The 26,433-nt window shown below is 44.4% G+C and overlaps 4 protein-coding genes across 4 annotated transcripts; 1 reads left to right on the forward strand and 3 right to left on the reverse strand.

The window, feature by feature from the left end:
* Positions 1-6,639: 6,639 nt before the first annotated feature.
* Positions 6,640-8,998, reverse strand: LOC127292618 (protein AE7-like 1). Its single transcript, XM_051322062.2, has 5 exons — positions 8,863-8,998; positions 8,680-8,785; positions 8,056-8,155; positions 7,260-7,305; positions 6,640-7,009 (listed from the first exon to the last, which is right to left on the reverse strand). The coding sequence occupies exons 1-5, from the start codon at positions 8,969-8,971 to the stop codon at positions 6,900-6,902; spliced, it is 471 nt and encodes a 156-aa protein (XP_051178022.1). The 5' UTR covers positions 8,972-8,998; the 3' UTR covers positions 6,640-6,899.
* Positions 8,999-9,053: 55 nt separating this feature from the next.
* LOC127292617 (pentatricopeptide repeat-containing protein At2g22070) lies at positions 9,054-11,781 on the forward strand. The gene has a single exon (XM_051322061.2). It carries the CDS (start codon positions 9,152-9,154, stop codon positions 11,561-11,563), a length of 2,412 nt encoding a protein of 803 aa, XP_051178021.1. The 5' UTR covers positions 9,054-9,151; the 3' UTR covers positions 11,564-11,781.
* Positions 11,782-13,252: 1,471 nt separating this feature from the next.
* LOC127292620 (S-adenosyl-L-methionine-dependent tRNA 4-demethylwyosine synthase) lies at positions 13,253-17,853 on the reverse strand. Its single transcript, XM_051322064.1, has 8 exons — positions 16,892-17,853; positions 16,109-16,224; positions 15,763-15,938; positions 15,162-15,352; positions 14,976-15,062; positions 14,719-14,876; positions 14,409-14,619; positions 13,253-13,687 (listed from the first exon to the last, which is right to left on the reverse strand). Exons 1-8 carry the CDS (start codon positions 17,789-17,791, stop codon positions 13,538-13,540), a joined length of 1,989 nt encoding a protein of 662 aa, XP_051178024.1. The 5' UTR covers positions 17,792-17,853; the 3' UTR covers positions 13,253-13,537.
* A 269-nt stretch (positions 17,854-18,122) lies between these two features.
* Positions 18,123-22,154, reverse strand: LOC127292619 (probable methyltransferase PMT28). The gene is made up of 8 exons (XM_051322063.2): positions 21,209-22,154; positions 20,968-21,117; positions 20,042-20,312; positions 19,854-19,946; positions 19,539-19,713; positions 19,172-19,417; positions 18,858-19,052; positions 18,123-18,757 (listed from the first exon to the last, which is right to left on the reverse strand). The coding sequence occupies exons 1-8, from the start codon at positions 22,064-22,066 to the stop codon at positions 18,559-18,561; spliced, it is 2,187 nt and encodes a 728-aa protein (XP_051178023.1). The 5' UTR covers positions 22,067-22,154; the 3' UTR covers positions 18,123-18,558.
* Positions 22,155-26,433: the final 4,279 nt, after the last annotated feature.

Genomic DNA, 26,433 nt, shown 5'->3' on the forward strand with positions numbered 1-26,433 from the left:
CAGCCCGGTGGAGCCGAGGAGAATCCCTTGGAGCGCTTCGGTGGAAGGATGCAGAGGCGTGCTGCTCGGCGGGGCGGCCAGGGGATCGCGAGAGGAAGAGAGAGAAAGGAATGAGGGATAAGGACTGGCGGGGGGTATTTCCGATATTTTGCGGTCGTTTTTGCACGTAATAATGTGGACGGATTGGAAGAAGGTACTTGCGGCCCGCCCATCTATCTAACCGTTTGACTAAGTTTTTTTCGTTTTTCTTTTTTGCTTGGGATTGTTTATCTTCATACTGCCTTTTGCAACTTGATAGTACACATGAATTTGGGAGAAAACGTCAATTTCCCTGTATTTTAGTTTCTTTTAGAGAAAGGCTTCCTAGCGACTTTATTTATTATCGTCCCGCTAACAACCCATGCATAAGATTAGACGGATCCTCATACCGAACAATTGACCAGGGTCCCTAAAGTAGAGAGTATGAGCTACTCTATTGAGCTACTCTATTGCTTTTCTAGGACTATGAGCAGAACCTTCTCCGTGGTTGTTGGCCCAATCGACCCACCTCAACTTTTGAATCGTTTCCATGACTTCCATGTATTTTAGTTGATGTCTAGCGAAGGCTGAATTTCGATCACGAAGGTCACGAAAAGGTAATGGTGATAGCTACGAGTACCCAGTGCGGATCCATGTCCTAACCCTAATGCAGTCGTGGACTAGGATTTTTTCTAGAGAGTATGTCGATGCATCAAAAGTTTAACGAATAAGATCAAAATTTGTCAAAGTATCACCAAAACGGTTTAATGAGTGTTAATAGGATCATGATCTAGAAGTGAGCCAAACCTTGCTTGGTAAGGGTCGTGGATGTAAAATCCAGTTGCTAGAGTTAAAATCTCCATGGGGGCGAATTTGAATTTACTTTGTTTTATATCTATAGAAAGGGTAATTTTGAACTGTTGCCATCAAAGTACTAAGAAAATTAATAATCTCAAAGCTCGAAGATTCTTCTGCACGTATTGGTGAGCCATGATCTGAAATGAAAACTTGTGGAACACCACGATGAGAACTGCATTTTTTAAAGCTCTAAATCAACTTATTATCACCTTGTTTCCTGTAAAAGTTCACTTTTTCACCAAAAATATCGTCGTTATTACGTTACTCCCGCCAATTGCCTGTGTACGGGTTCCTTATATGCTGTGTTAACTGCTTTGTACTGCTTAGTTGGTGATAATCTCTTTCTTGATCCAAGAAAAATCTTCATTCTAGGTCAAACATGTGTTCCATATTACTCTACATCCTAATTTTGAGGCTAGTCATGGTGGAAAGTAACATACACATATTACTAATTTATGTTACTACTTTTATAGTGGGGAGTAACAAATATATTGTATCATGCAAACTCATATTTATTATGTATGTTGTAGACTCCTTTTGTCTTGGGGTGTGTGATGTTATGGTAACATAACTAGTTACTACATCACTTTATTTCTTCATTGATTGCCATAAGACTACTCATAGTGGGAGTAACTAAGACTACCCACAATGGGAGTATCATAAGTAGTATCATGCATTCCATGCATGCAAAATGCTGATGTGGCAGTGCAATTAAGGATGAGAGAGAGAGTACTAGTATCATAGGTAGATACTGTATCATAGCACATACTACTAAAAAAATTAATGTCAAGTAAATCTTGTACATATATTTGCATTGAGATTCTACAAAACAATTAATATATGAAGACTATGATACTAGTATATGATACCATGCATTGTGGAGATAGTAACATGTAGTAGTATCATTCACATGATACTTCTATATGATACTATGCATTGTGACTAGTCTAAGGTAATATCATAGAGCTACATGCATTGCCAACTAGGCAAATTGATGACATGACATGGTATTAAATGAAGAAAGAGATGGTTGTGGTAACTAGCTATGTTACCACAATATCACACTTTTCAGGTTGTTGGTCATATTGCATAGTAACTTCAACTAGTGTCATGCAGATAACACTAGGTTATGTTACCACCTTCATATAGTGCATAGTAACATTAAAGTAGTATCATACTCCCTCCATCACAGTATACACGACGCCTCTCTAAAACCATACTTTTTCATAATAGGAGCTGTTTAAGGTGCAAAGAATTGATTAGGCAATTAATTGGGGCGTTTTGAAAGCAATTAGGCCCGCAGGTTTAGCTCTTTCCTTTTACTTTCCGCTGTGTGCATGCAAGTGTGAACATGATACAGTTTTGGGATATGCATGCGCATCAGTTTTGGGGGGTTACTAGGCGCTAATTTCTCTCCTAATTAGGCGTAGATCACTAACTAATCCCACGTCTTGCGCCCAGATACACAACCGATCACTTTCCACCTTGGTCCTAGAGATTTTGGAGAGGCGCAGTGTATACTGTGATGGAGGGAGTAGATGGCTCCATTAATTAGCTTGTAGACTCATTGTGTCTTGAAAACTGTGATGTTACAGTAACTAGCTATGTTACTCTATTCTCCTCTCTCCTCATTAACTCATTGTCACATAAGTAAATTTGCTTAGTTGGACTCTAAGTTACTAGTGAAGTTACTTGCACTATGAGCAGTCTCTCAAGATAGAATGAGTCTACAAGTAATTAATACACTCATATGTTACTCCACACTATAACTAGTCTAACATGTCACCAAAATGTGTTGGCTTGTGTGATGTTACTAGTAACTATGTTTACTCCCATTATGAGTAGCCTTAAGAACACACACAAAAAACTCTTCTCCTCTCTATTAGATGTCATTTTTCTAGCAGTACTAATAAATTCAATACTTTCTCTAATCTAAATTAATTGACTCCACTTTATCTAGATACGATGTATCTACTCAATAAATATATTTAGGTATATCCATATCTAGACAGGAGAGTCAATTAATTTGGATCATATGAAGTAGTAGTACTAGTTTATCTAATTCTTTCTTAAATACTCCCTCTGTTCGGGTTTAGAGGTCCGGAGAGCTTTTTCAGGTTGTTCGACAATACTAGTCCGGAGTATTAACTCCCCTTAATTCCCGTGTGAAATTAACTACCCAGCGATAACTCCTCTTTCCTCTCTATGCATGCGATCCATGGACAACAAAACTGCCAATGCATGCGCTATTTTCCTGGTGATGGATTGGCGAGTAACCGTCCTCGTGGATTACCTTTCTTTCAACCGTGCGATGCAAAGGAAGGAGGAAAAGGAGATCAGCTAACCTATTTAGGTGGAGAGATTATAGTTGCAATTAACAGAATCCAAACCGACCCCGACGTTAGCTCCTTGTTTCCAGCGCAGCATCTTGATATTAGCGATTCTGCTCTCCGGACCTCTAAACCCGAACAGGGAGTACTACTATAGGTCCAAAGTTTTGGACCTAAACCATGGACTGCGTAACCAGTTAACCAATACCTTATCCACTTGAGAAATGCAGGTGGACCCGTGGGACCGGATTAGCGACAGGAAGATGTATCCACGCAACACAACTGTGCCCACACGTGGGTTGTGCCCACAGCAATCCAAGGAGCCGGAGCTCATCTCAACCCCAAAACAAATACAGTATCTCTTTCGCTGTCTCCGTCCACGACTATGTTGATCTACGGAGTAGTTTAATCGACGCTGCCCCAGTTAACTTGAGGCTCTCGCAAGCTCACGTCGGCAAGACCAAATCCAACGCACCTATCTGCACTAGATCCGGGGCTTGTCCTTTTGCTCCTACAGTCACTTGTCAGGTGTGTGTGGTTGTCCTGCCACGAATCGATTTGCCAATGCAGCAGCAGCAGGCGTGTGCGGTGCAGGTAAAATACTGGTCTCCGCAATGGAAGTATTTCCAGTTAAACAAAGTTAGGCTATTTACCATTTATTTTGTCCTAACACCTGAAATGTTTGGTATTATTTTTTTTAAAATACAATATAAACGTAGATGCTTATATACACGTCCGTACACTCACACCTATAACCACAAATACGCACATCCTATGTTTGGGTTATGTTTTCTCACATCACTTACACACACTAACTACTCCACATATTAAGACCTGACTCTGAGACCGGAACCTAGAACTCTGAAGGTTAAGTGGATGAAACTGGAACCTAGAACTCTGAAGGTTAATGTCGATGGCTCGTTTCACCCTGACTCACATGCAGGATCAACTGGAGCAATTATGAGAGATTTTGAAGGTAAATTTGTTGCAGCCGCCTCTTCTTATTTAGCAAATATTGATTCTGCAACCATTGCGTAAGCTTATGCAATGAGGGAGGGGCTTAAACTTGCCAATTTGATGGGCTGCAATAATATTGTTATGGAGTCAGATTCTTTGAAAACTGTTGAAGCTTGTACTGGTGAAACTACATGGTGGACTACATCATCGGCTATATATGCTGATTGTGTCGACTATGCTGCAAATATTGGGAATGTCCATTATCGGTTTTGGCATAGAGAAGCAAATGAAGTTGCTCATGAGCTAGCTAGAGAGTGTTTTTTAAACAAAGTGAATTGTAATTAGGTCGATGAACCCTCTAGTTTTATTCTAGCTAAACTCATTGATGATGTAACGGTGATATGATTGAAAGGCGACAAGTTTCTTATGCACTCTTTTCCTTACCAGGATACCTAAGGGGACTAGAAGGTTTTTAACGAGGCGGCTTGCTGACCTAATATAGTAGTTTTAAATTTCAAAAAAAAGACCCTGAGACCATTATATGTCTGCTATTAAAAAAGGTTGCCATGCTCTAGCGATCACCCCGCGTGGCGGCGCCACACTGCGCCTGGGGTGACCCCGGCTCCTCCCTTATCATCCTCCTCTCATGTGCATTGCCCTCCCGCCACCACCGTTGGAGGCATCCAGGGACGGAGCCAGGGGGTGCCAGCCAGGGCCATGGCTCCCCCTAACAATGGAGATTTTGTTAAAACACACCTATGGATTATGTAAAAAAATGTAGAAAATCCTCCAAATTTACCTATATGGCCCCCTCTATGTAAAAAATGCTCAGTTGGCCCCCCTTGTAGATAATTCCTGGCTCCGTCCCTGGAGGCGTCGTCGGGCAAAGGCCTAGTGGCATGGTGGCGGTAGCGGATTCCTTGACCGCAGACTTGGCATGGGGGGCGCGGATCTCACTCCTGGCGGCTTCGCCTGCACCGACCTAGCAGACGGCGGCGGATAGCGAACCTCGATGGCATTCTTCGACAACGGCCGACGACAACAGGCGGCGGTGGTGGTTCGCCCCGATCTAGGCCTAGATGGGCCTTGTATGGATGTGACCATGGTTGTGCCTGCTGCATTGTGTCGTCATCAACGACGGGTCACGGATGCTGGCCTCCTCCCCCGCCGGAGGTGGTTGGCCAGGTGGCCTCGACGACGAGTTGGGAAGGCGCATATGCCGATGAAAGTTGAGCCCTATACTCCAGTCACGATGGGCGATGGCGGTGTGAGAAAATCGTTACCTTGTTGAAGGCGTCAATTGCACCAACTGTCCACCAACTAGTGCGGCTCCTGGGGAAAACCAGATATGGGTCTCACGCGTCGGATGATGGCAGCGATTTCTGTGTCGTGCTACCTCTTGGGGCATCGCTTTTTGGAGTAGCGAGGCTAGATGGCGGATGGTAGTGGTGGAGTGGTGTGCATCTACAGCGTCGACGACGAGTCTCGGCAGCATAGTGTTGTGGGGCCTCGGAGATAGACGTTGTGTGATGGACTCGTGCAGGGTGAAAGCGTTGTCGGGCATCATGGTAGTGTCGACGATAGTCTGGCAAGAGATATTCTTATCTATGCCCTAAAGATGGACAACGATTGAGGATTGTGACGGTTTCTGGAGCGAGGACATGAGGAACTCACCAAGGGTCTGCTAGACCAGATATGTGCTCATGTTTTCACCATAGGGTAGCTCAGTGATGCCCCGATAATTAGCTAGTGGGCCGTTGCTTGTGTTTTTAGGGCATGGGGCCCTGACAACATGTTACTTCACCATTGTTGCGTCTTTAGGTGTTAAGTGGTGGCTTTGAGTTTTATGATTTATGCTTTTGGTAGATTTTTGTTGAATAAAATATAAATAAAAGCCGTATGCATCAATCGGCCAAGCTTCCATTTCGGGGGGACAAAACTCACCAAATTTTCCATTCTCTCGTCAGCGAAGCAAGTTGCAACTGACTAGCAAATTCTGTCGTGCTCATCAAGGATAGAGCCAAATCGCATGGAAGCTGTCATCTGATGCCAAATACCCATCGAACCAGTAACAGAGCAATCAGAGGGAGTCACCATGGCAGCAGTCAAAGAGACAGGTTTCTTCCAGTTCACAAGATCGATACTCATCCGAGTCATGCTTTGACCCGAGACAGGGTGCAGACAAATTCATAGGAAGGACAGTGGTACACAAAGATAGCACGCCACGCACGTTAACACACCAATTATGCCTCGTTTGATAATGCTAAGAGGTGTAGAGAGCACCACACGGCTCCCCTTCTTAACAAAGTTGATAACCAGCGACTAAATGCGTCGAGAGCAACGATGACACCACATAACTGAGAGACTAATCAAAACCAGAGCGTGACAGGACTTAATAGCACATCATAGTAGACTCTGCTGGCAATAGCCCACAATATGATAATCAACAAAGAACCAGTAAAATAGGACCAAATCATGCTACAACAAAATACTCTCTTTTATTTCCTCCCTTTTGTTCAGGAATGTGACATCACTGGACGCTAAATCATACTGTTACTTTGAAGAACTGGTGGATAAGCAGGCATGAAGAAACATTGCTGTATGACGGAGATAACATACAGCAGACAAACAAAAGGTAACGGGACATACATGATTAGGTAAACTACAGGGTAAAACAAAATGCCTGATTATTTCTGTACAGCAGGCAGGTTGTGGATGTGGGGTATCAGTGAAAGGTTAATATGAGGATGAATGATCCGAGCAGAGGCAATCATCGACCAACTGGCGAAGGTTGGGATTCTCCAAGGCTGCAGCGACTCTCTCCTTGTCGTTCAGTTGTTTGTTTACTGCCAATTCAGCATGTTGATAATATAAATATTAAATAACCATTGTTCAAACAGTTATACAATGCAACTGCCAATCTCAGTCTCCTAGTTAAGCAGACATTTTTGCTGAGTTCAGAGAGAGTAAAAATTGAAATGGGTTTATTGCTTAGTTTTATGGATGATATAATAATGCCATGTCTCTTAGAATACCCAATCATATTGGATTGACAACAAGCTTAGACATGAATTAGATATTTGTCATCTTACACACCTGATTCTTCGTTAGCAAGAGACCCTGGAGCAACTTTAATGTCAATCTGCATATTCATACACAAGAAACAAAAGGTTCACAAGAAGTTTGATAGGTGTAGTAATCAGGTTGTGATCATCTATCGCAGCTTGGGAACCGTGAGTCTAATGGGGTGTTAAGCGAGTCAGTGCTAACCTGTGTGTTGGAGCTGATCGCAAACGTATGTAAACACTTTGTTCTATGATCAATAAAGCACACGGTTTCCCTCAAACAAAAAGGATCACAGTCCTATTGAAATGCTTAACGACTGAGGAAAATAATGGAGTAGAAATAATTATAGACGGGACTATTTTTGTGGAGGTCATTTACATTATTTCCTTTGAGGCGGATAAAAAAACACCATCAATGGAGTTCAGTAGGTTTACAAACATATTATAATGTTAATCTTTATAATATCTTCCAAGTGCAAGCATATTACAGTTTATGGCTTGTGATACTTGTCTGCTTTCCTTGATCTACATCATGTTCATAAAATTGCAAGCATAAAATGTACATGTGTACATATGCAGCAGGTGTCTTGACGGGTTTAAAAACTGTATCAAGTACAAGTAATTGTCAAATTTATGACATTCCATCTGTCCCATATTTCACCACACAGAGACGGAAAAAAATCAAATTGCTGCCTAGAATGAGCATGCATGTAAACTCCATCAGATTGTATAAATGGCTGCTACTGGCAAGTATGCCACATAACATAATAGCATTCCAGATATTCGACTTAATCAGAACTCCATGAACATAAGAACATGCTAAGTACCTTGAAGTGCGAAGGAAAGTTTTGCATCAACTTAAGCCTGAGGCACAGACCAATCACTGTGGCCATACTGCAGTGTTGCACAGTTGGGGTGAAGGTTATCCTGCAAGCAATTGTAAGGTGTGATCAGTGGCCCCAAAAAACTGAACCTGGACCATAATCCTTGCACAAAGCGAAACATCTTTATTGCACTAGCAGACTGTATTGTACAAATTGGAGTAATGAAGGTTGCTCGCAATAAGCAAATGCATCCTGACACTCGCAGATGCTGTATTCAGAATGGAGACATGCTATGAATCTACAAGCAAATGCTTTATCATCTACAAGCAAATGCATACTATGGATCGGCAAGCTAGAGGAAAATCAAATCCCAACCAGTAAGTGCGTTGCATTTCTGTCGGCAGCCTTCTTTGAAGATCACACTTATGATCTCCACTGTGGATGATGAAGGTTCATATTCTGATTTGTATCAATCATTGCCTAGAACTAAGCATTTTTTTTTTGTGGAACTAAGCAATAACATGGGAAATTAACGGTAAGCACTAACTCCTACACCCAGCCCTTACTAATTTGACAACCTCGTAGCCCAATCACTAGAAACCCCGAGCTCCTTCCACGCATACGTACTGGATGTGGCCGAGCTTCTCGTCGACGGAGACGGACTCCTGCGAGAGCACGCTGAGCTGCTCCAGCGAGTAGGGATGCTCCGGGTCCTTGATGTCCCGCACCGTATCTGGACACCAAAATCAGTTCCAACCCAAGCAATGAAGGGGAAAAAAATTGAGGAACGGGAGCTTGTGCTTCAGTTACCGAAGACATCGAGCGCATCGAGAGCCGCCGCCGCGGCGTGCGCGTGGTGGGCGGCGCGCTCCGGCCGCTCGTGCACCACCGGGTTCGCGTTGATCATACCCACCGTCATCTTCCTGCCGGCCGGTGTGCGTGCGACTTCGGGGAGAGAGAAGAAGATGAGGACAAAATTATTGGCGAGCTTCCGTCTGTTTTGTGGGGAAAAGTGAAGCGAGTGAGTGAGCGAGCCTCGCTTTGGTTCAATCCCGTGGGCCGCGGCCCGCACGCGGAAGCCCGCTGACTTCTCCGCGACATGCGAGATGCCGCCCTGGAGCTCCACGCCGGGCCGCCGGCGCCGCGGACGGCAATGGCGGCGGCCTCCGCCGGCGACCACTACGCGCGCCTCCTGCGGCTGTGCGGGACGGCCGCCAACCCGGGCGCCGGGCGCGCCATCCACGCACGCGCCGTCAAGGCGGGCCTCCTCGCCAGCGCCTACCTCTGCAACAACCTCCTCTCCTACTACGCCGGCCCTGGAGGAGGCAGCGGCGGCTTCCCGGAGGCGCGGCGCCTGTTCGACGAGATCCCCGCGGCGCAGCGGAACGTGTTCACGTGGAACTCGCTGCTGTCCATGTACGCCAAGTCCGGCCGCCTGGCCGACGCCCGCGCGGTGTTCGCGGGAATGCCCGAGCGCGACGCCGTGTCGTGGACCGTCATGGTCGTCGGGCTCAACCGCGCCCGACTATTCGGGGAGGCCGTCAGGACGTTCCTGGACATGGTCGCGGACGGGCTGGCGCCGACGCAGTTCACGCTCACGAACGTGCTCTCGTCCTGCGCTGCGACGGAGGCCGGCAGGGCCGGGAGGAAGGTCCATTCCTTCGCCGTTAAACTCGGCCTCAGCAGCTGCGTGCCGGTGGCCAACTCGGTGCTCAACATGTACGGCAAGAGCGGGGACGCCGAGACGGCGAGGGCTGTGTTTGAAAGGATGCCGATGCGGAGCGTGTCGAGCTGGAACGCCATGGTGTCGCTGAACGCGCATCTGGGCAGGATGGACCTTGCTCTGTCCACGTTCGAGAGCATGCCAGACCGGACCATCATCTCGTGGAACGCGGTCATCGCAGGGTACAACCAGAATGGGCTTGATGCCGAGGCGTTGTGGTTCTTCTCGCGGATGCTGAGAGACTCTTCCATGGAGCCTGATGATATCACAATCACCAGCGTCCTATCTGCTTGCGCCAACCTTGGCATGATGAGCATCGGAAAGCAGGTGCACGCGTATATCTTGAGGTGTGGAACGCCCTACACCTGCCAGGTCACGAATGCCCTCATCTCAATGTATGCCAAGTCTGGCAGTGTTGAGAATGCCAGAGGGGTCATGGACCAGGCAGTGGTGGCCGATCTCAATGTGATATCCTTCACTGCTCTCCTGGAAGGCTATGTTAAGCTTGGTGATATGGAGCGTGCAAAGCAAATATTTGATGTTATGAGTAACCGAGATGTCGTAGCCTGGACTGCGATGATTGTCGGCTATCAGCAGAATGGTCACAACGACGAGGCCATCGAGCTCTTCAGGTCGATGATTAGAAGTGGACCTGAACCAAACAGCTACACGCTTGCTGCTGTTCTTAGTGTTTGCGCAAGCCTAGCATGTCTTGAGTACGGCAAGCAGATCCACTGCAAGGCTATCAGGTCCAGGCAGGAGCAATCTAGCTCTGTCACCAACGCCATCCTCACCGTGTATGCAAGGTCAGGCAACTTGCCATGGGCAAGGAGGGTGTTTGATTGGGTCCGCTGGCGCAAGGAGAAGGTCACATGGACATCGATGATCGTAGCTTTAGCACAGCATGGCCTGGGAGAAGATTCTGTTGGTCTGTTTGAAGAAATGCTTTGTGTTGGTGTGAAACCAGACCGCATAACCTATGTTGGTGTGCTTTCAGCCTGCGCTCATGCCGGTTTTGTGGACCAAGGGAAGAGATACTACCAGCAGATGCAGGACATGCACGGCATTGTACCTGAAATGAGCCATTACGCCTGCATGATTGACCTCCTCGCCCGCAGCGGCCTACTCTCTGAAGCTCAGGAATTCATCCAACAAATGCCTGTGGAGCCTGACGCAATAGCCTGGGGATCACTCCTTTCAGCTTGCAGAATGCACAAGAATGCAGACTTGGCAGAACTGGCGGCGGAGAAGCTGCTGTCAGTTGATCCCGATAACAGTGGTGCCTACACCGCTCTCTCCAACGTCTACTCTGCCTGTGGGAGGTGGAACGACGCGGCGAAGATATGGAAGCGGAGGAAGGACAAGGCTGTGAAGAAGGAGACGGGTTTTAGCTGGACTCACATACAGAACAGAGTACATGTCTTTGGAGCAGACGACGTCCTACATCCGCAGAGGGACGCCGTCTACAGGACGGCTGCCAAGATGTGGGAGGATATCAAGAAGGCCGGCTTCGTGCCTGACCTCCAGTCTGTCCTACACGATGTCGACGATGAGCTCAAGGAGGAGATGCTGAGCCGCCACAGTGAGAAGCTCGCCATTGCATTTGGCCTTATCAGCACGCCGGAGGGGACGACGCTGCGAATCATGAAGAACCTGCGTGTATGCAATGACTGCCACACCGCGATCAAGTTCATCTCCAAGGTTGCGGACAGGGAGATCATTTTGCGAGACGCAACGAGATTTCATCATTTCAGGGATGGATTATGCTCGTGTAAAGATTATTGGTAGAAAACCATTGGTTACCGAGGAAGGAATAATGAAATTTCATTCCTGCAGATGTAACCGCTCCTCGAAAACAAAGCCAAAGTGTCAGCACACGTTAAACCAGCAAAGTTGGATAATACTGCTAATTTTGGAATGCCCTTGTGATAAATTAAAATAGAGTGTAAACATAGCACAACGATTTGTATTATTCGTTGGAAGCATCAATTCATGAGTGAGCCAAATGGGGAAATACCGTACTGTCATTTATGCTAAAATTATGTCAAATGCAGGATCCATTGGGAAGGTCGAATTCAATCATTATGGGAGAGAGAAAATTCAGTGGCTCATGAGATAGCTAGGGACTGTTTTAGTTCTCAAATTTCTTGTAATTGGGTCAATGAGCTCCCTGGTTTTACCATCCAAACTCTCATAAATGATGTAACAATCTAACCTTTACCCAGAACATTACTGTGGCCGAAGTTCTTGCACGAAGTTGCAATTGCATTAGGTTCAGGATATCTTTGCATGGAGAAACTATGGAGATGTTGAATAAGTTGCTTCATATGCATAGTCATGCCTCATTGACTGATGGGCCTGACAAAGTGAGTTGGTTTTTGACTAAGTCAAGTAGTTTCTCAGTTAAATCAATTTACCTTGTGGCTAGAAATGTTTTGTTCCCTTAGAAGAGGATTTGGAAGATGAAACTGCCTCTTAAAATCAAGGCTTTTGTTTGGTTGCTGGACAATAAGAGAGTGTTGGGTAAGGATAAGTTATCTAAAAAACGTTAAAACAGAGACTCTTAACCACTAGTCTGTTTCTTTCTGTGAATTCTATGGTTTGTGCCAGGATTGGTTGCCTAGATTCGCAGGAAGAGACATAGTTGTTATTATTAGTACTGCAGGACTAGTTTGGAACCTATGGAAAAACTGTTTTAAAGAATTCTGCCTAATGATCCCACTGATGTGATATTTTCGTCATGTTTAGTCTATGGGCGAAAGTATGGTTGGGCACCTTAGCTAGATGAATCTGCGCTGGTTGATACACGATGAGTGCTGACTATGATTCGTTCCAGGAAAGGAAAATCTATGTCCAGCCATCTAAAAACCTTTAGCTAGGAGGAGTTGGATGGGATTTAATCCCCCTCAATCCACTTCAATCCCTAACAAACCGAACAAGTCGTACCAAGAAAAATCAGGGGTCAAAGGAACGTTGTGAACACTGTACGTATTGAGACAAACTGATGGCACAGGACTACAGGAGCCCACTCTCTCACTATTCTTGATTCCAAAAAAATTGGCTCCTGCAATGTGGTAGGTAGTTAGTCCCTGAAAGCAGTTGTCCCGTGGCTCACAGATAAGATTGGTAAAGGTTAGCCTTTGAGTGCTGGCTCCTTTCCTTCTTGAAGCGAGCTTGATCAGGATCAAAGCCACCTTCGTCAGCGCCATAGACTGCCCAAGAAGGTGTCATAGCCATGTAATCTCTGCTCTTGAAAGGCTTTCCAGACATCACCTACGTTGGTGACTAAATTGTCAATTTATATGTTTTTTTTCGAAATGGGGAATACCCTGGCGGCCTGGCCTCTGCATCAATAGATGCACACAGCCATTTATTAAAAAGTATTAAAAATTCATAATCTACTTTAAAGCTGATTATAAATAATGATACACGACAGAGCAAACCATGTGTGCATGTCAGTTATATTGGACACCAAAATTCTCAAAATTCTGATTGACTTGATAGGAATTATCACTGATACAAAGTATTACATTCTCCGCACTGGATAGGATAATGAAAACATCACTATACCAGATAGTTTTCAGGGGTCAAAAGAACAGAGGTACATGTTGCATACACTCTAGGTACTGAGACAAACAAATAGCACAGGAGCCCCACTCTCTCACAATTCTTGATTCCGGAATTTTCACTCCTGGAATGTGGTGCATATGTTAGTCTGTGAAAGCAGCAGTCCCATGGTTCGGTGACAAGATTGGTCAAAGATTAGCCTTTGAGTGCTGCAGCTCCATGGCGCCTTTCCTTCTTGAAGCGAGCTTGATCTGGGTCGAAGCCGCCCTCCTCTGCGCCGTAGACAGCCCATGAAGGTGTCATAGCCATGTAATCGCTGCTCTTAAAAGGCTTTCCAGACATCACCTGCATTGGTGAATAAATTGTCAATCTAGATGTGCAAACTATCTTCTTATCTGTGTGACATCTTAGTCTCCATCTACTAGTTAAGCCTTGGTATAAACAATGATCTATGGGAGTGCCTTGTAATCACAGTTTCTCCCTGCCTTCCAATGGCCGCAAATGTATATAGTAAAGGACGACAATGCACAATGCACAAATATGGAACCCAAAACAGTATCATTTTGAACATCGGTTCATAACTTCATATGCACCTACTGCTAGTTTGAGTACTTGTGCAACATTAAATTTCCCAAAGCAACATAGTACTAACATGTTAGAAACTTAGGATATGTACACACACAAAAGTTTGTGCAAAAATATGGTCATATTTGTGCACACATTTTGCATGTGTGCAAAAGTGCCCAACAGTATTTCTTTTTTGCACAATTTGTTATGTACACATATTCTATAATCTAGTGCTGTAATTTTGTATTTTTTTACTGCATTAGTGCATTGTATAAATATAAATAAACTTGCATGTGACATAGGCTCATATGTACAAGACGATTTCATGTGGCAGCCTGCCAATGGATGTAGAATATTACTACCTCTGCTCCATGATATAAGCCGTTTTAGTAAACTATTTTAGTTTGCTAGAACGGCTTATATTATGTAACAGAGTGATACTTATTTACCAAAACAAATACTCAGCCCCAGTATTAATTATTGCTAAAAGAAAGCTCACCAGTTCATTGAATCGGTCATAATCTATCCAGGTATGCCATTTTCCATTGATCTTGAACTTATCCACCTTTGCAAGTAGCACACAGCATGAATGCACATGCTCACAGGCTAATTCATATACGCCACCACTTTTGGTTGCCAACACCTCAGAGAATTCTTTTACATCAGCATGCCAGGGGACATTTTCCATTGTCAACTTTGAAGTTGCTGACCTGTATGCATTACCAGAAAATATCAAATGGGAAACTCATCAACCCGAAAAGCTAAGACATAATCATCAGGTGAGCGTTCTTTTCTTCAAATTCACTTACGAGCCACAGTATGTTACACCCTTGATTTCAATGAAATCAGGCTGCCCAAGTTCTAGTAAGTTTGCGTACGCATCTATCTCTTCCACATTCCAGCCTTTGACCAATGTCAGTCTGTACACTGTCCTTTGATCTTTGTCATGCAGGGACTTGAGAGAATCCTAATGCAGTATCAAAGTAAATAAAATAAACCGATATAGTTAGTATTTGTAAACCATAATTTCATGATGTGCATCTGTAAATATTTTTGCAAACCTTACCAGAAAACGCTCCCAGAAGTCCGAGAAGAGTGGCCTGTCAACAGCCTTCAGGCTTTCTTTTGTAGCTGCATCCACACTGACATATAGCTGCAACCATAGAGGCATTATAATCATCTGTAGAATGTGTTGTTTGGGCATCAAAATGCCAAGGTCTGGGTCTTAATTTGAATCTATTACGAATATGACCTGGGTGATTGGTTTCAGCGCCTTGATCTTATCAGGAAATTGAGCATTTGTAACCAGAAACGTAGAAATGTGTCTGCGATGTAGGTCATCAACGAGAGCATTTATCTCTGGGTACATAATAGGTTCACCAACAAGAGATAATGCACAATGTCTAGGAGATAGGCCCTCTGCTAGTCGTTCTGGCTTTACTCCTGAAAGAAAGAGAGCAAGAAACGGCATAATTAAAGATTGCAGTGTACTGCTTGATGATACACATATTATGGTACTAACAAATATTCCTGACAGAAACTCTCTATTATGTAATCAACAGCTTTACAGGGCATTTTATGAGGTTCCATTAATCATGTAGAGCCTAGGTTCTTAGCACTGCAAGCCGAGCACATCAAGTAAACAGATTAAAAGAAGTTCACATTTGGACCCTGGCATATTTTAATGGAACACTAACACTTCCGCCATGGTTACTGCTGGCGTATGCATGGAGACCTTCTAAATGCTGCATCCGTTTAGGTAAGTTACAGGTGTTTTGTCATGGATCTACCTTTTGTTTGGCCACTAAAATATGCAGTGCGACTTTAATAGGACTTGGTAGAATAATGGATACCTGGCACGCCTTTCATTTGCTTAACCATCTTCCTGTGTTCATCAATTGCAGTATTAACAATGTCAAGAGGATCGTCCATCTTCCACTTCCAACTCTTGCCAACAGGATTCGTGTGATGCCTCCAACAGAACACACACTTATTTGCACAAGCCAAACTAGGAGTTGCCTCCATACATCTACCAAATTGAGCATATAATCAGGAAAAAAAAAACACTCAAGGAAGCAAACCACATAACAACATGTTCTACGGGGCTATGCCATGAGACAGATCCGTGTCATAGAACATTTATGAACTAAGTCCAGCATCCCAAATACTACCATGTTACACTGGCAGAAGAAAAATCACCTGTGGCTTTCTATGCCATAAAATGAGTGCTTGTAACACCCTCCACGACCTCGGAGCTGTGACTTTGTCCATCTACAGATCTTCACTCCACTATGAGAGCCAACAATTTTGTATCCCTGAAAAAACACAAGGATTGATTTATAGGGCACTAGATCACAATATGAAGATTTAAAATTAAAATAGACACAGACAAAACACGTACACTACAGACAAGAACTATAAGTTGGCTGCTAACCCCATCTATACAGATAATGCGTCTACCTCACAGGCAAGGACCACAGAGATCTGGGTACAAAATACACAGCCCTAGTGTTAACCAACATCAGTTTGGCGCTAGTAAATATTGTCTTAGATCCTAATTAGAAGTTTCACAAAGATGCTTGGTTGGTTACTTGGCACTTGCTTCAGCGATCTCACTCTATCATAGCAAATTGCTAAACTAAGTATTCTACATGAAGCATTAGTTCCACTAGCGTGGCATACATTAGTTTCAATAAATTCATTGAAGGAAATTACTTATTTGCTGCCTCCTGGCTATGCTTATAAATGTTCTGCGCCCACACAATTCTTCAAGTTTTGCTCTAATTCCCTATCACTGATGTTATGTAATGTACGCACAGATCAAAGATAACGGAATGTGCAATAGTCTATTTTAACTATGCATAACCCAACTTGCTACCATCATCTGATTATTCAAAGATATAGAGCTGATGTACTTTGACATATGCAATCAAGAGCATCATCATGCATAATAAAATGTAGCGAGAAGAACTTGATGCTCACTTGCTTCTCCAAGCTGGCCCTGATGATCGGTGTGACCATCGCCCTGGCACCATTCTGCCCTCCATTCGGCAAACCACCATCGACCTTCCCGTTCTGCTTCTTTGCTATTGCCTTGCCCGCAATGTCTTCCATGTCAACCTCCCCACTCGCCACCTCTTCCTCCTCCTCATCATCATCTTCATCATCATAATCGGACTCCTCGCCATCTACCTCTTCAAATCCGTTGGCCTCCCCACTGACCCCATCTCCATCCTCATCCTCCCCTTTGACCACCCTGAGCACCCTCCCGCACCACTCCTCGAACACACCGTCGAGGTCCCCGCCATCGACGTCGCCCTCCCCGACGGGCACCACCTCGACGGCTCCGAGCGCGCGCAGCCACCGCGAGAAGCTCCTGGCGGCGGCGTTGAAGGTCTCGCCGTAGGCCCTGGACCCGACCCCGAAGACGGCGAAGCGGAGGTCGGAGAGGAGCAGCGCCCCGGCGCGGAAGTCGGCGGCGGTCTCCGCGAGCCAGCGCGCGAGGAAGGCGGCGTCGGGCGGGGCCGCCCCGGCGTCGTGCGTGGGGAGGACGAGGAGCAGGAGCGGCACGGAGGGCAGGTCGTCCGGGTCGAAGGCCGCGGCGTCGGTGGCGCGCGCGGGCGCCCCGGCGTCCGTGAGGCGGAGGGAGAGCCGCGCCGCCAGGTCCTTGGAGGTGCCGGTGACCGAGGCGTAGAGGAGGGTCGGGGTGGCGGCGGGGGTGGGGGTGGGGGTGGGGGAAGGGGTGGAGGAGGGGATGCGGCGGAGGCGGCGGCGGAGGGTGATGGACTTGTAGAGGAAGAAGAGGGAGGAGGAGGAGAGGACGAGGAGGAGGGCGAGGTGGGTGGTGGCGGAGGCGGCGGTGGCCGCCGGGGAGGGAGGCATCGCGGCGGCGCGCGTGGGGAGGGTGAACTGGGGTTTGGGGGAGGTTGCCGGTTTTGCCCCCCTTGGGTTTTGTTTGTGCGCCCTTTGCCAGGGGGTTTTGCTGTTCTTTGCTGAAACTGAAAACGCCGTGCACGCCAAACTTCAGAAACGGAAATTGTTCTTCAGTTCTTTCTATCTACTTCCTCTGGTTCCATTTTGTAAATGGATACATTCAAATCTGCGATAAGAATTACGGAACGGAGGGAGTAAAAGGCAAAAACAAAAAAAAAGCGTCACAACTTTCAGGTTTGTTCAGGACAAAAGTTTGTTTGGCTGTTGCACACAGTCGCAATCCAGGAACACTTGACAGGTATCCAAATACTCAATCTTTACATGTTGTTACATCTTTCAGAAACACCAGACAATTGCTTACATCCTGCATACATTGGTACAATGTTACATCATTTACACATGCCCTAGACTCTACATCCTTTACACGTCTTTACAATGTTCTGAGACAACAAAGTACACTCCTCAGCCCTGTTTACACAATCCAAGAGTCAGGTTCTAGGGAGCTCTTTGTCTGAACATAGAACTGGATGCTGCTGAAGACGAACTGGCAGGTGGAACGCCAAAGGCCACCTGCCAACAGTCGTGTGCTCAAACTCAGGCAGTAGATGGTCGTGTGAGGCAACAAATGAACAAATCACGTGTCCTTCATCCCATATCAACAACTGTACCGCTTCAAAAATTCGTGTGCTGGAAGCCGTGTGACCCGACAGATCAGCTCATGGCCGCCACGTTGTTTTCTTCACAGACATAATGCCCTCCTTATCCTTTCTGAAGATCATCACGATTTCCCAATGCAGCGATTTCAAAATCACCTCCAGTGGGTCAAGAATCTCGAGTTTTTCCCGGATGATGGCCCAGCCTCCGGGTCTCAGAATCCGGTCCATCTCGACCAAAATCGTGACTGGTTCCTTACATCTACATTGAGCAATAACATACCAAACACTGTAAGCACACTGCACACCAAATGTTATTTGAAGTCGAAATTCAAGTAAGGGTAATCCACGCAACGACATACCTGTTCTTCAAGCGTGAGAACAAATGGTCAGCGTGGAGAAGATCATAGGACCGTGGATATGTGCTAAATGGCTCACACCAGTCGTGGTAAACACCAATGAGCCCACGCTCAAAGATAACAGGTAGGGTGTCTGGAGCATGCACAGGAACAACATTCATGACCCAGACTTTTTCAGATGACAAAGCCGCAGCAAATCTGCAAGGAAATAATCACGCTTAATTCGTTAAATATCTTACAAAATAATGTTGGAAAATACCACTGAGAGGACTTCAGTTTATATAGTGGGAAATGGAAATTAAGAAAGGAGACTTTACCCTCCGTATACAGCTTTCATATCCAATACGTTTCGGATATTTGTCCAATTAATACCCAAACCATCCAGATACGATTTCTCAACAACGGCCTTCCAATGGCTATGATCAGCAGCCACCCTTGTTTGCAAGTCCCCAAGCCAATCGGGAAAAGTCTCAAGCCTCTTGGGCCACTCTTCAGGCCAGTCACTGCCTCTTTCTTCAATACCAGCAGGAGCTTTGTGCAGGCAATGCTTGATTGGAATATACCTACAAAGGGGGGGGGGGGGGGGGGGGGAATAAATTTTCTGTTTTACAAGCCAAACAAACTCTGGTGCACATAATAAAATTAAGGAAACGTGGTAGTGATTAAACCAAGTGTCTTACGTACCATGCAGTAGCTTTGTTTTGAGCTTCCTTGCAGAACGGCGGATCTTTTTTTGCTCTCAGATCATACTCCTCGTTTGAGGCTGGTCGCTGAAATATCTTTACTCCAAGCTCGCTGACATCATCACTACTGTAAGCTATTGTGTTCCAACATACCGCAGTCATTGAAGCCGATATTCCTGTAAAGTTTGTCAAGATATTGAAAGAAAGGCATTTAAATCGTGTGGGTGAAAGCTGTTTGGACATGCTTGACCGTTTATAATAGCATTGGTATTTTAGCAATTCCAGCCTTTGCTCCATACATAGTAATGTGGCATACCTTCTTCACTCTCGAGGTCACCATGTCTGCTCGATATAATGAAGTATCCTCCTGGGCGAAGGATCCTATTCATCTCTAGGAGAAGCTTTCCACCTAATACATACAATACATAGTGTTGTTCAAGATGTGAATACGCAGGATGGTGGAATACTGGGTCTACAGGGAGGAAAGAAGAAGCAGATACATACCATTAGAATGCCACGGTATGTTGCATTCACTGCAGTGGATAACATCAAATGCACCACTAGGAAAGGGTAATCTTCTTGATCCCAGACTACCAATTGTTGCAGGGATGCCACGTTCAAGGGCAACTTGTGCAAGGTCTGTTTGGTCATTTGTAAGGCCTAATGAAAGCGTAATCACATCCTTCTCGAGAAGAGCTACTCCAAATCCAGCACTTTTGCATCCAATGTCCAATGCTATGTGAATATTTTTGCCCCAGTCAATATCAGGTACCATCTACGTGGCAAACAAAGTATGGTGTAGATTGTGTTAAGCACTAAGTAACAAGAATATATAAAATTTGTAGAGTATTTGTATTTCCATTTAAAACTGTTAACAGTGGTCCATCTTAAATTTTAGACAAAGCCAGATCATTTGTTCCATTCTGTATTGTTATGTAAGAATCAATTATCATTCCAGGACAATGATTGCATATCTATGGTAAGTGACTTCACAGTTGATGGAACCATCTAGAAATGACCTTCCAGAATTTAGGAAAAACCTATTGGTGCATTAAATGAGAGAGAAAATTTAAACCAAAGACAAGAATTGCAGTTTCAATATATCGATCAACTATGGAGAAAATCATCCGGACAGATCACTAAGACATTAATCATCTTCCACGCAAAATGATCAATATTAACAAGTGCAGCTGAGTCCATAGATTTCCCAGACATCGGTTCCATATTCAAGTTTATAATCAGACAATCCCGCTCAATGAATTGTTCAGTTATTACTGTACTTGTTTATAATGCAAGCTAGAGGTTAATGTGCAGGAATTGGTTTGAAAGCATTTCGCTAGTAGTAACCAGTAACTGCTAAGTGCTAGAGCTCTTTCTGCATACAACTAACTTGCATCAAAAGCAAATGTGAAATACCCATCATTTGTTACCTCGTCGATTGTTTCGATATAATGTTTCGCGCCACCTTTGAACTCCGATTCCTCGGCCGGGAACAACAGGTGTTCACCGGTCCGATTGAGCCAACTGTTGTCCTTAACATAACTTGACAGCCTGGGATGTCCAACATTCCCATACCAAATCTGCAAGTGTAAGTTCATAACAACAACTCAGCCACAGTAACAAAAACATCATAAATTCATAATTACCATCAAATTATGCTCAATTCCCCACCTTCTCCTTCCTCTCCGGCCATGGAGCCGGCAGCTTATACTCCTTGGGCAGTGACACCAGGCATGTCACTGGGGACCTGGGGCAGCTCCGCTCGTGGTGCCGCTGGCTCCCATCCCCATCGAAATCGACGCACGGGGTATAGTGGTGGCCGCTCTTGGCGCTGCAGAGCTTCCAGTGGTAATGCGCGGCCGGGCTGAACAACGGCGGCAGCTTCTTCTTCTTCTTCCTCGAATCCTTGCTCTTGGTCGTCTCCGCGAAATCATCCTCGTCGCCGTCTAGCTCGCTCGAATCGTCGCCCAATTCCAGCTCCGGCGCATTCCCGTCCTCCTCCTCCTTTGGCGCCTTCCCGTTGCTCTCCACGTTCTCCTCTGGCACGGCAAATTCCGGCTCCTGCTCCTGCTCCTGCTCATGTTCCTCCCCCGGCTCTGTCTCCCACTCCGACGCCGGCTCTCGCTCCTTCTCATTGGACTCTTGCTCGGGCATCGAATCCGGTTCCGTGCGATTGGCCTTCGCCGCGGCGGCGTCCGGCGAGGGGGTGGCATTGGGGCGGTGGGATCTGGCTGGAGCATGGCGCTTCTTGTGGCCGCGGGGGCTGGGCTTCTTCCTGTGGCCGCCGCTGGTGCTGGTGGCGTTGCGGGAGGTGGGTGGCGGGTCGGCGATGTCGGCGGCGAAGTAGGTGCGCTCGGTGGAGATCTGCTGGGAGGAGGAGGTTGGGGAGAGCGTGGTCCATGTGATGACGAAGGAGAGGCCGAGCGCGATGGCGATCGAGACCTTGGCGGCGAAGCCCAGCGGCGGGCGCCTCCTCCACCAGCTCACGAGGGCGGAGGGGCGCCCGGGAGGGCCCCGGAACACCGTCATTCGGCGGCGGCGCGGCTGTCGGTGGAGTGGAGCTGAGCGGTTGGTGGCGTGGACTGTGGCGTGGGCTGTGGAGAGGAAGAAGATCGAGGAAGAACAAGTTAGTTGGAGCTGTTTCAGTTTTTTTGGTGAGGCATTTTGCTCCTTCTGTTTTTTTGCTTGAACTTGTTCTTGAGCGTGGTTAGTCGGTGGTCAATTTTAATGAGAACTTACTCCAGCTATCAGCCTCCAATAATGAGTGAGTGAGTGAGCTTAGCAATGCAATCCACTGTTAAAAAGTTAATTAAAAAATCATGGCGCGAAGGGGCACATGTTCTTGCAAGAGGAATGTAATTAATGCCACTGTGCCAGTAACAAAATGGGACGATATTTTTGTTTTTGAATGAGTAATTACGAAGTGAAGTAGAGGAGGTGATAGTATATCTCCCCTGAGGTGTACCCGCTGGTGAGCGAGCTGGACATGTCACCAGCAGGTTGATAAGCAGTCCCTATGAGGAAGAGTGTTGAGCAACTCCATGTCATAATTTTTTTTAGATTTTTTCCTACAGTGTGTTCTATCAAACGAATGGCACTATCCAAATGCCTATGGATTCTTTTCGGGGGGAAATGCCTGTGGATTAGATTCCTATGTCTTAATTTTATATGAAGATAGAACATTCTACTATAGGCTCATTCTAAAACCAGTTGCTTAGGATCGGGACATGTTTTTAGTATTTCTTAATATTCATCCAAATGACTATTCATATGTTTTCATGCGTTTTCTAAAAAAGCATGGATTAACATGTTAGGTTATTGTATTTTTCCTATATATTAATTATCTGTCCAAATATGCCTTTAATTCGCAACATCCAAGAGAAAAAGTGAGGAAAATTAAAGAATAAATGGGACGTAAAATATGGGGGAACATCAAAGCATGTTTAATATTCATGTCTTACACAATCTAAATCTCCACGCTAACAACTGGCCATATACCGAATCGGTATAAGACTTAAATAGATGAGAACACTAAGCATTACATACGGCTAGGGTTTCCACCCCCTTCTCCGACGACATTGCTAGTCTGCCTCGTGCGCCAAGCCTTGGAGGTGGGGCGAACACTTACCTCTCGTATACGGGAGGGTTATTGCTTCTTGTTTTAGTTAATTTATGTGTCTTCGTCGGGTAGTGAGGCGGTGGTGACATTCCGATGTTAGAATAAGGTCATGCCCACCCTATCCCCAATTTGGTGGTGTGCCTAGTGACGATGAAGAATGTGTAGAGTTGTGTGTCCGATGAATCTCTTAGAATTTTAGCGATTTTCGTGTTCGTTGGTGTGTTTTCAGGTATGGACCACTCCCATATTTGGTGATGGTTGTTGCTCATTGGTCCTCTAGGACCTTACAATGACGATTCCACATATGTCGACTACAACAAGTTTTGTCAGGCTATGATGAGGAAGGGCGAGGATGACGACATGTCTTCGGCTTGTTTTGGTGCTTGTGTAGTCGTCACTAGGTGGTATAAGAACCTATTTGTGTTTCTATTGTTTTCAGAATCTTCATACTATTGTTGATGATAATTAATAGATTTGTTTATATTTCAATACTACCTCCGTACATAAAGGGATGTCTTAGATTTGTCTAAAGTTAGATTAGAGAGTTAGTAATACGTCTATACCATAAAATATGATAAAGTTCGTATGTTGTAGAATTACGCATGAATTATAGTGCTCGCGCACACCACTGCATATTATAGTGTACAGTTCATTGGCATAACACTCATGGAACACCGTTCAATGAACATTACACCCAACAGAGTGACAACACAAATATCGCGGTCCAAAGGTGCCTAACTATAGTATTTCATTTCAAAAGATCTCATACATAAGACATCCGAAATCTCCATGGCACGGTGAACTTTCCAGGTAAAATTCATGTTCAAACCAAGATCTAGAAGAACCGAATCATCGACTATTCCACGACAAGATATATTTCATGTACTACGAGGCTTACGTTTGATGCTACAACAAGACTTCAACGGATAGGTTCTTGGGTTTGGGGGAAGTGGCCCCCTCCTATATTTATCTCAGTCTCCACTATATCTAAACTCAATTATCTATTACTTTACTTTGGTTGTCTGACGTCCACTCACTGAAGTGGTCCTCTTGGTCGTTCTATTGGGTTTGGATGGATGTTCTGTCTCCTCTAGGGTCTAGAAAGGGGTAAAAAGATAGATTGAGTACGGCCGTACTCAGCAAGCTCAACTATAAGAGTGGCGATGCAATATCTGCATCTGTGGATCATGGGGTCCTATGCATATGTAGGGTTTCAAAATCGATTTTTTTAGGACAAAAGGTAAGTTTTAGATTTATGAAACTATATATGTTCATCATCCGTCATGGATTTTGAGAACTTAATGGAGTTCATTTTCCATCGTGGTCGTGGTTCTTTGCCCAGGAACATGGAGTACCATGACACATTTTCTACACTCTCGAGAGGTACGCTACTTTGCCCACAAACATATGTTTCGTTGTCTTACACATTCGGGAAATGCTTGCAAACATATTCATGTTCATACTTCCAAAATCTGAGGGCCGGTTTAAATATTAGCCAATCACTTTCCTTCTCTGTGACCCCTCATTCTACCCAGTGTAACGAGCTACGGTCACTGAGACCTACGTTCAATTGCCCTCCCTTCTACAATATATCATAGTTTTCATTCCGCAACACGTAAGGGGACATTACAAGCTCCCACCATGTTGAGTTCCCCTATGAAACCAGCCCAACCAAACATCCGAGGAATGCAAAAGAAAGAATATCCAGCTTACTTACATGTCTCGTTCCGAGATCTATGGTTAGTGTTGTTTATACGGCGCTAGAATGGTGACTACATTTGTTACTTAATCCTAATAGTGATTTTAGTACACTGGAACCTCAACCATAGGGTTTTGCCCTCAACCATGGTTCCACTACCCACCCAAAACATTACACGACCTTTTGTCGGTAACCCTCAATTTATTTAGAAAATAGTTTTTCTAATTGAATGCAGGTGATAAGGTACATAATTTTGGAAAGATGGCAAACAAATAAAATAGATCTTTATGCAAGTGTTGAACTTTCCTCCTGGGTGCCAGATTAGGCAATCAACATGCTTTAACGTTCTCATAATATCCGGATGGAAGATCATCATTAGTCCATTATGGACTAATGTTTGAAGATGGTTAATATGTTGTGATGCGGAAGATGATATGCACGCATTATAAACCCTCGAACTCAACCCCCTTTATTTTGTTTATGGAATTGGATTAATTTTAGGATTGGTGATTTCTTAAGGATTGGGGTCTAGGTTTCAGTTTACTTCACTCATCATTAAAGAAGGCTTGGATGATTGATATTTAAATAAAAGCACATCACCACAATCATCAAACTGGGCATGGCATTATAACTTTTAAGTGGTAACAATCATTACTTATAAAAAATAATATTTTTAATTAAGTTGCTTCATATTAAGTAATGGTATGAGGATGAGATGATGACTTCGTTTTCAGGTTATATCTCAAATCTATTACTCCTGATGACTATCTTAGTGACACCTGATAGTTTTTGCTTAAGTGTGTTCAAGTTTTAGGGTTGAGATTAATCCTTATTTATTATGTTTAAAAATATTTCTTAGATTTTACTTTATTACTTTATTTTAGGTTAAGGTAGGGAGTTAACCATAATTATTTTTAGTAAGCATTATTTCTAGATGAGGTGGAAATGTAATGGCCATTTATTTTGGTGTATAAGGATATGGGGAAATGACTTTAAACTTTTTAGTCAATTTTATTACCATTTTATTTATCATTTTCTATTAATGTGAATGTTGTGATCATGGCTTAATCATTTTATTTGGACTCTTAGTACTACTTTTATGACCTAAACCTCGACTCAACAACTTTTTAAAGCTAGACAAAAATCAATTACCATTTCAAAGAATTCGTCACTCAACTATTTACTCTACTTGACTTTACTAATTTCATTTAGTGTTTATTTTATTTAAAAGTTCAAGTATGACATGTTTTCCGTTTAGTATTAATATGACTCAATAGGTTAGGATTTTGTGTTTTAGTCCCTTCCTCAATACAAGATCACATTTGATTCATATTTGGACATTTTAGTTTTCATCTTATTTTCCTTATTTTTTCGAGTTCAAGAAACATATAAATAAGTCTCATTCAAATTCAAAGTTTTTTTAATTAAATTGGTTGAGATTTCCATGTAGTTAGATAGGATTTATTTTTGTGAGCATTTTGGTATATTATATGTATTTTTTGTATGATTTAGTTATGAATTTTCTAAGTTCAACTCATAATTTTCTCAACTTCACCTAGATGTTGAAAGGGATGATAG

The sequence above is a fragment of the Lolium perenne genome, chromosome 4 (assembly GCF_019359855.2).
Source record: "Lolium perenne isolate Kyuss_39 chromosome 4, Kyuss_2.0, whole genome shotgun sequence".
NCBI lineage: Eukaryota > Viridiplantae > Streptophyta > Magnoliopsida > Poales > Poaceae > Lolium > Lolium perenne.

Excerpts from the sequence above, each read along its gene's own strand:
- LOC127292620 (XM_051322064.1), bottom strand. The coding sequence starts at position 17,791 with ATGCCTCCCTCCCCGGCGGCCACCGCCGCCTCCGCCACCACCCACCTC. Across the intron at positions 15,939-16,108 it reads TATGGCATAGAAAGCCACAG|ATGTATGGAGGCAACTCCTA; the intron begins GTGATTTTTCTT and ends TCAATTTGGTAG. Across the intron at positions 13,688-14,408 it reads ATGACCGATTCAATGAACTG|GTGATGTCTGGAAAGCCTTT; the intron begins GTGAGCTTTCTT and ends TCACCAATGCAG.
- LOC127292617 (XM_051322061.2), top strand. The coding sequence starts at position 9,152 with ATGCGAGATGCCGCCCTGGAGCTCCACGCCGGGCCGCCGGCGCCGCGG.
- LOC127292619 (XM_051322063.2), bottom strand. The coding sequence starts at position 22,066 with ATGACGGTGTTCCGGGGCCCTCCCGGGCGCCCCTCCGCCCTCGTGAGC. Across the intron at positions 20,313-20,967 it reads ATATCGAAACAATCGACGAG|ATGGTACCTGATATTGACTG; the intron begins GTAACAAATGAT and ends TTTGCCACGTAG. Across the intron at positions 19,418-19,538 it reads CAAAACAAAGCTACTGCATG|GTATATTCCAATCAAGCATT; the intron begins GTACGTAAGACA and ends CCCCCTTTGTAG.
- LOC127292618 (XM_051322062.2), bottom strand. The coding sequence starts at position 8,971 with ATGACGGTGGGTATGATCAACGCGAACCCGGTGGTGCACGAGCGGCCG. Across the intron at positions 7,306-8,055 it reads ACTTTCCTTCGCACTTCAAG|ATTGACATTAAAGTTGCTCC; the intron begins GTACTTAGCATG and ends ATGAATATGCAG. Across the intron at positions 7,010-7,259 it reads TCTTGCTAACGAAGAATCAG|TAAACAAACAACTGAACGAC; the intron begins GTGTGTAAGATG and ends CTGAATTGGCAG.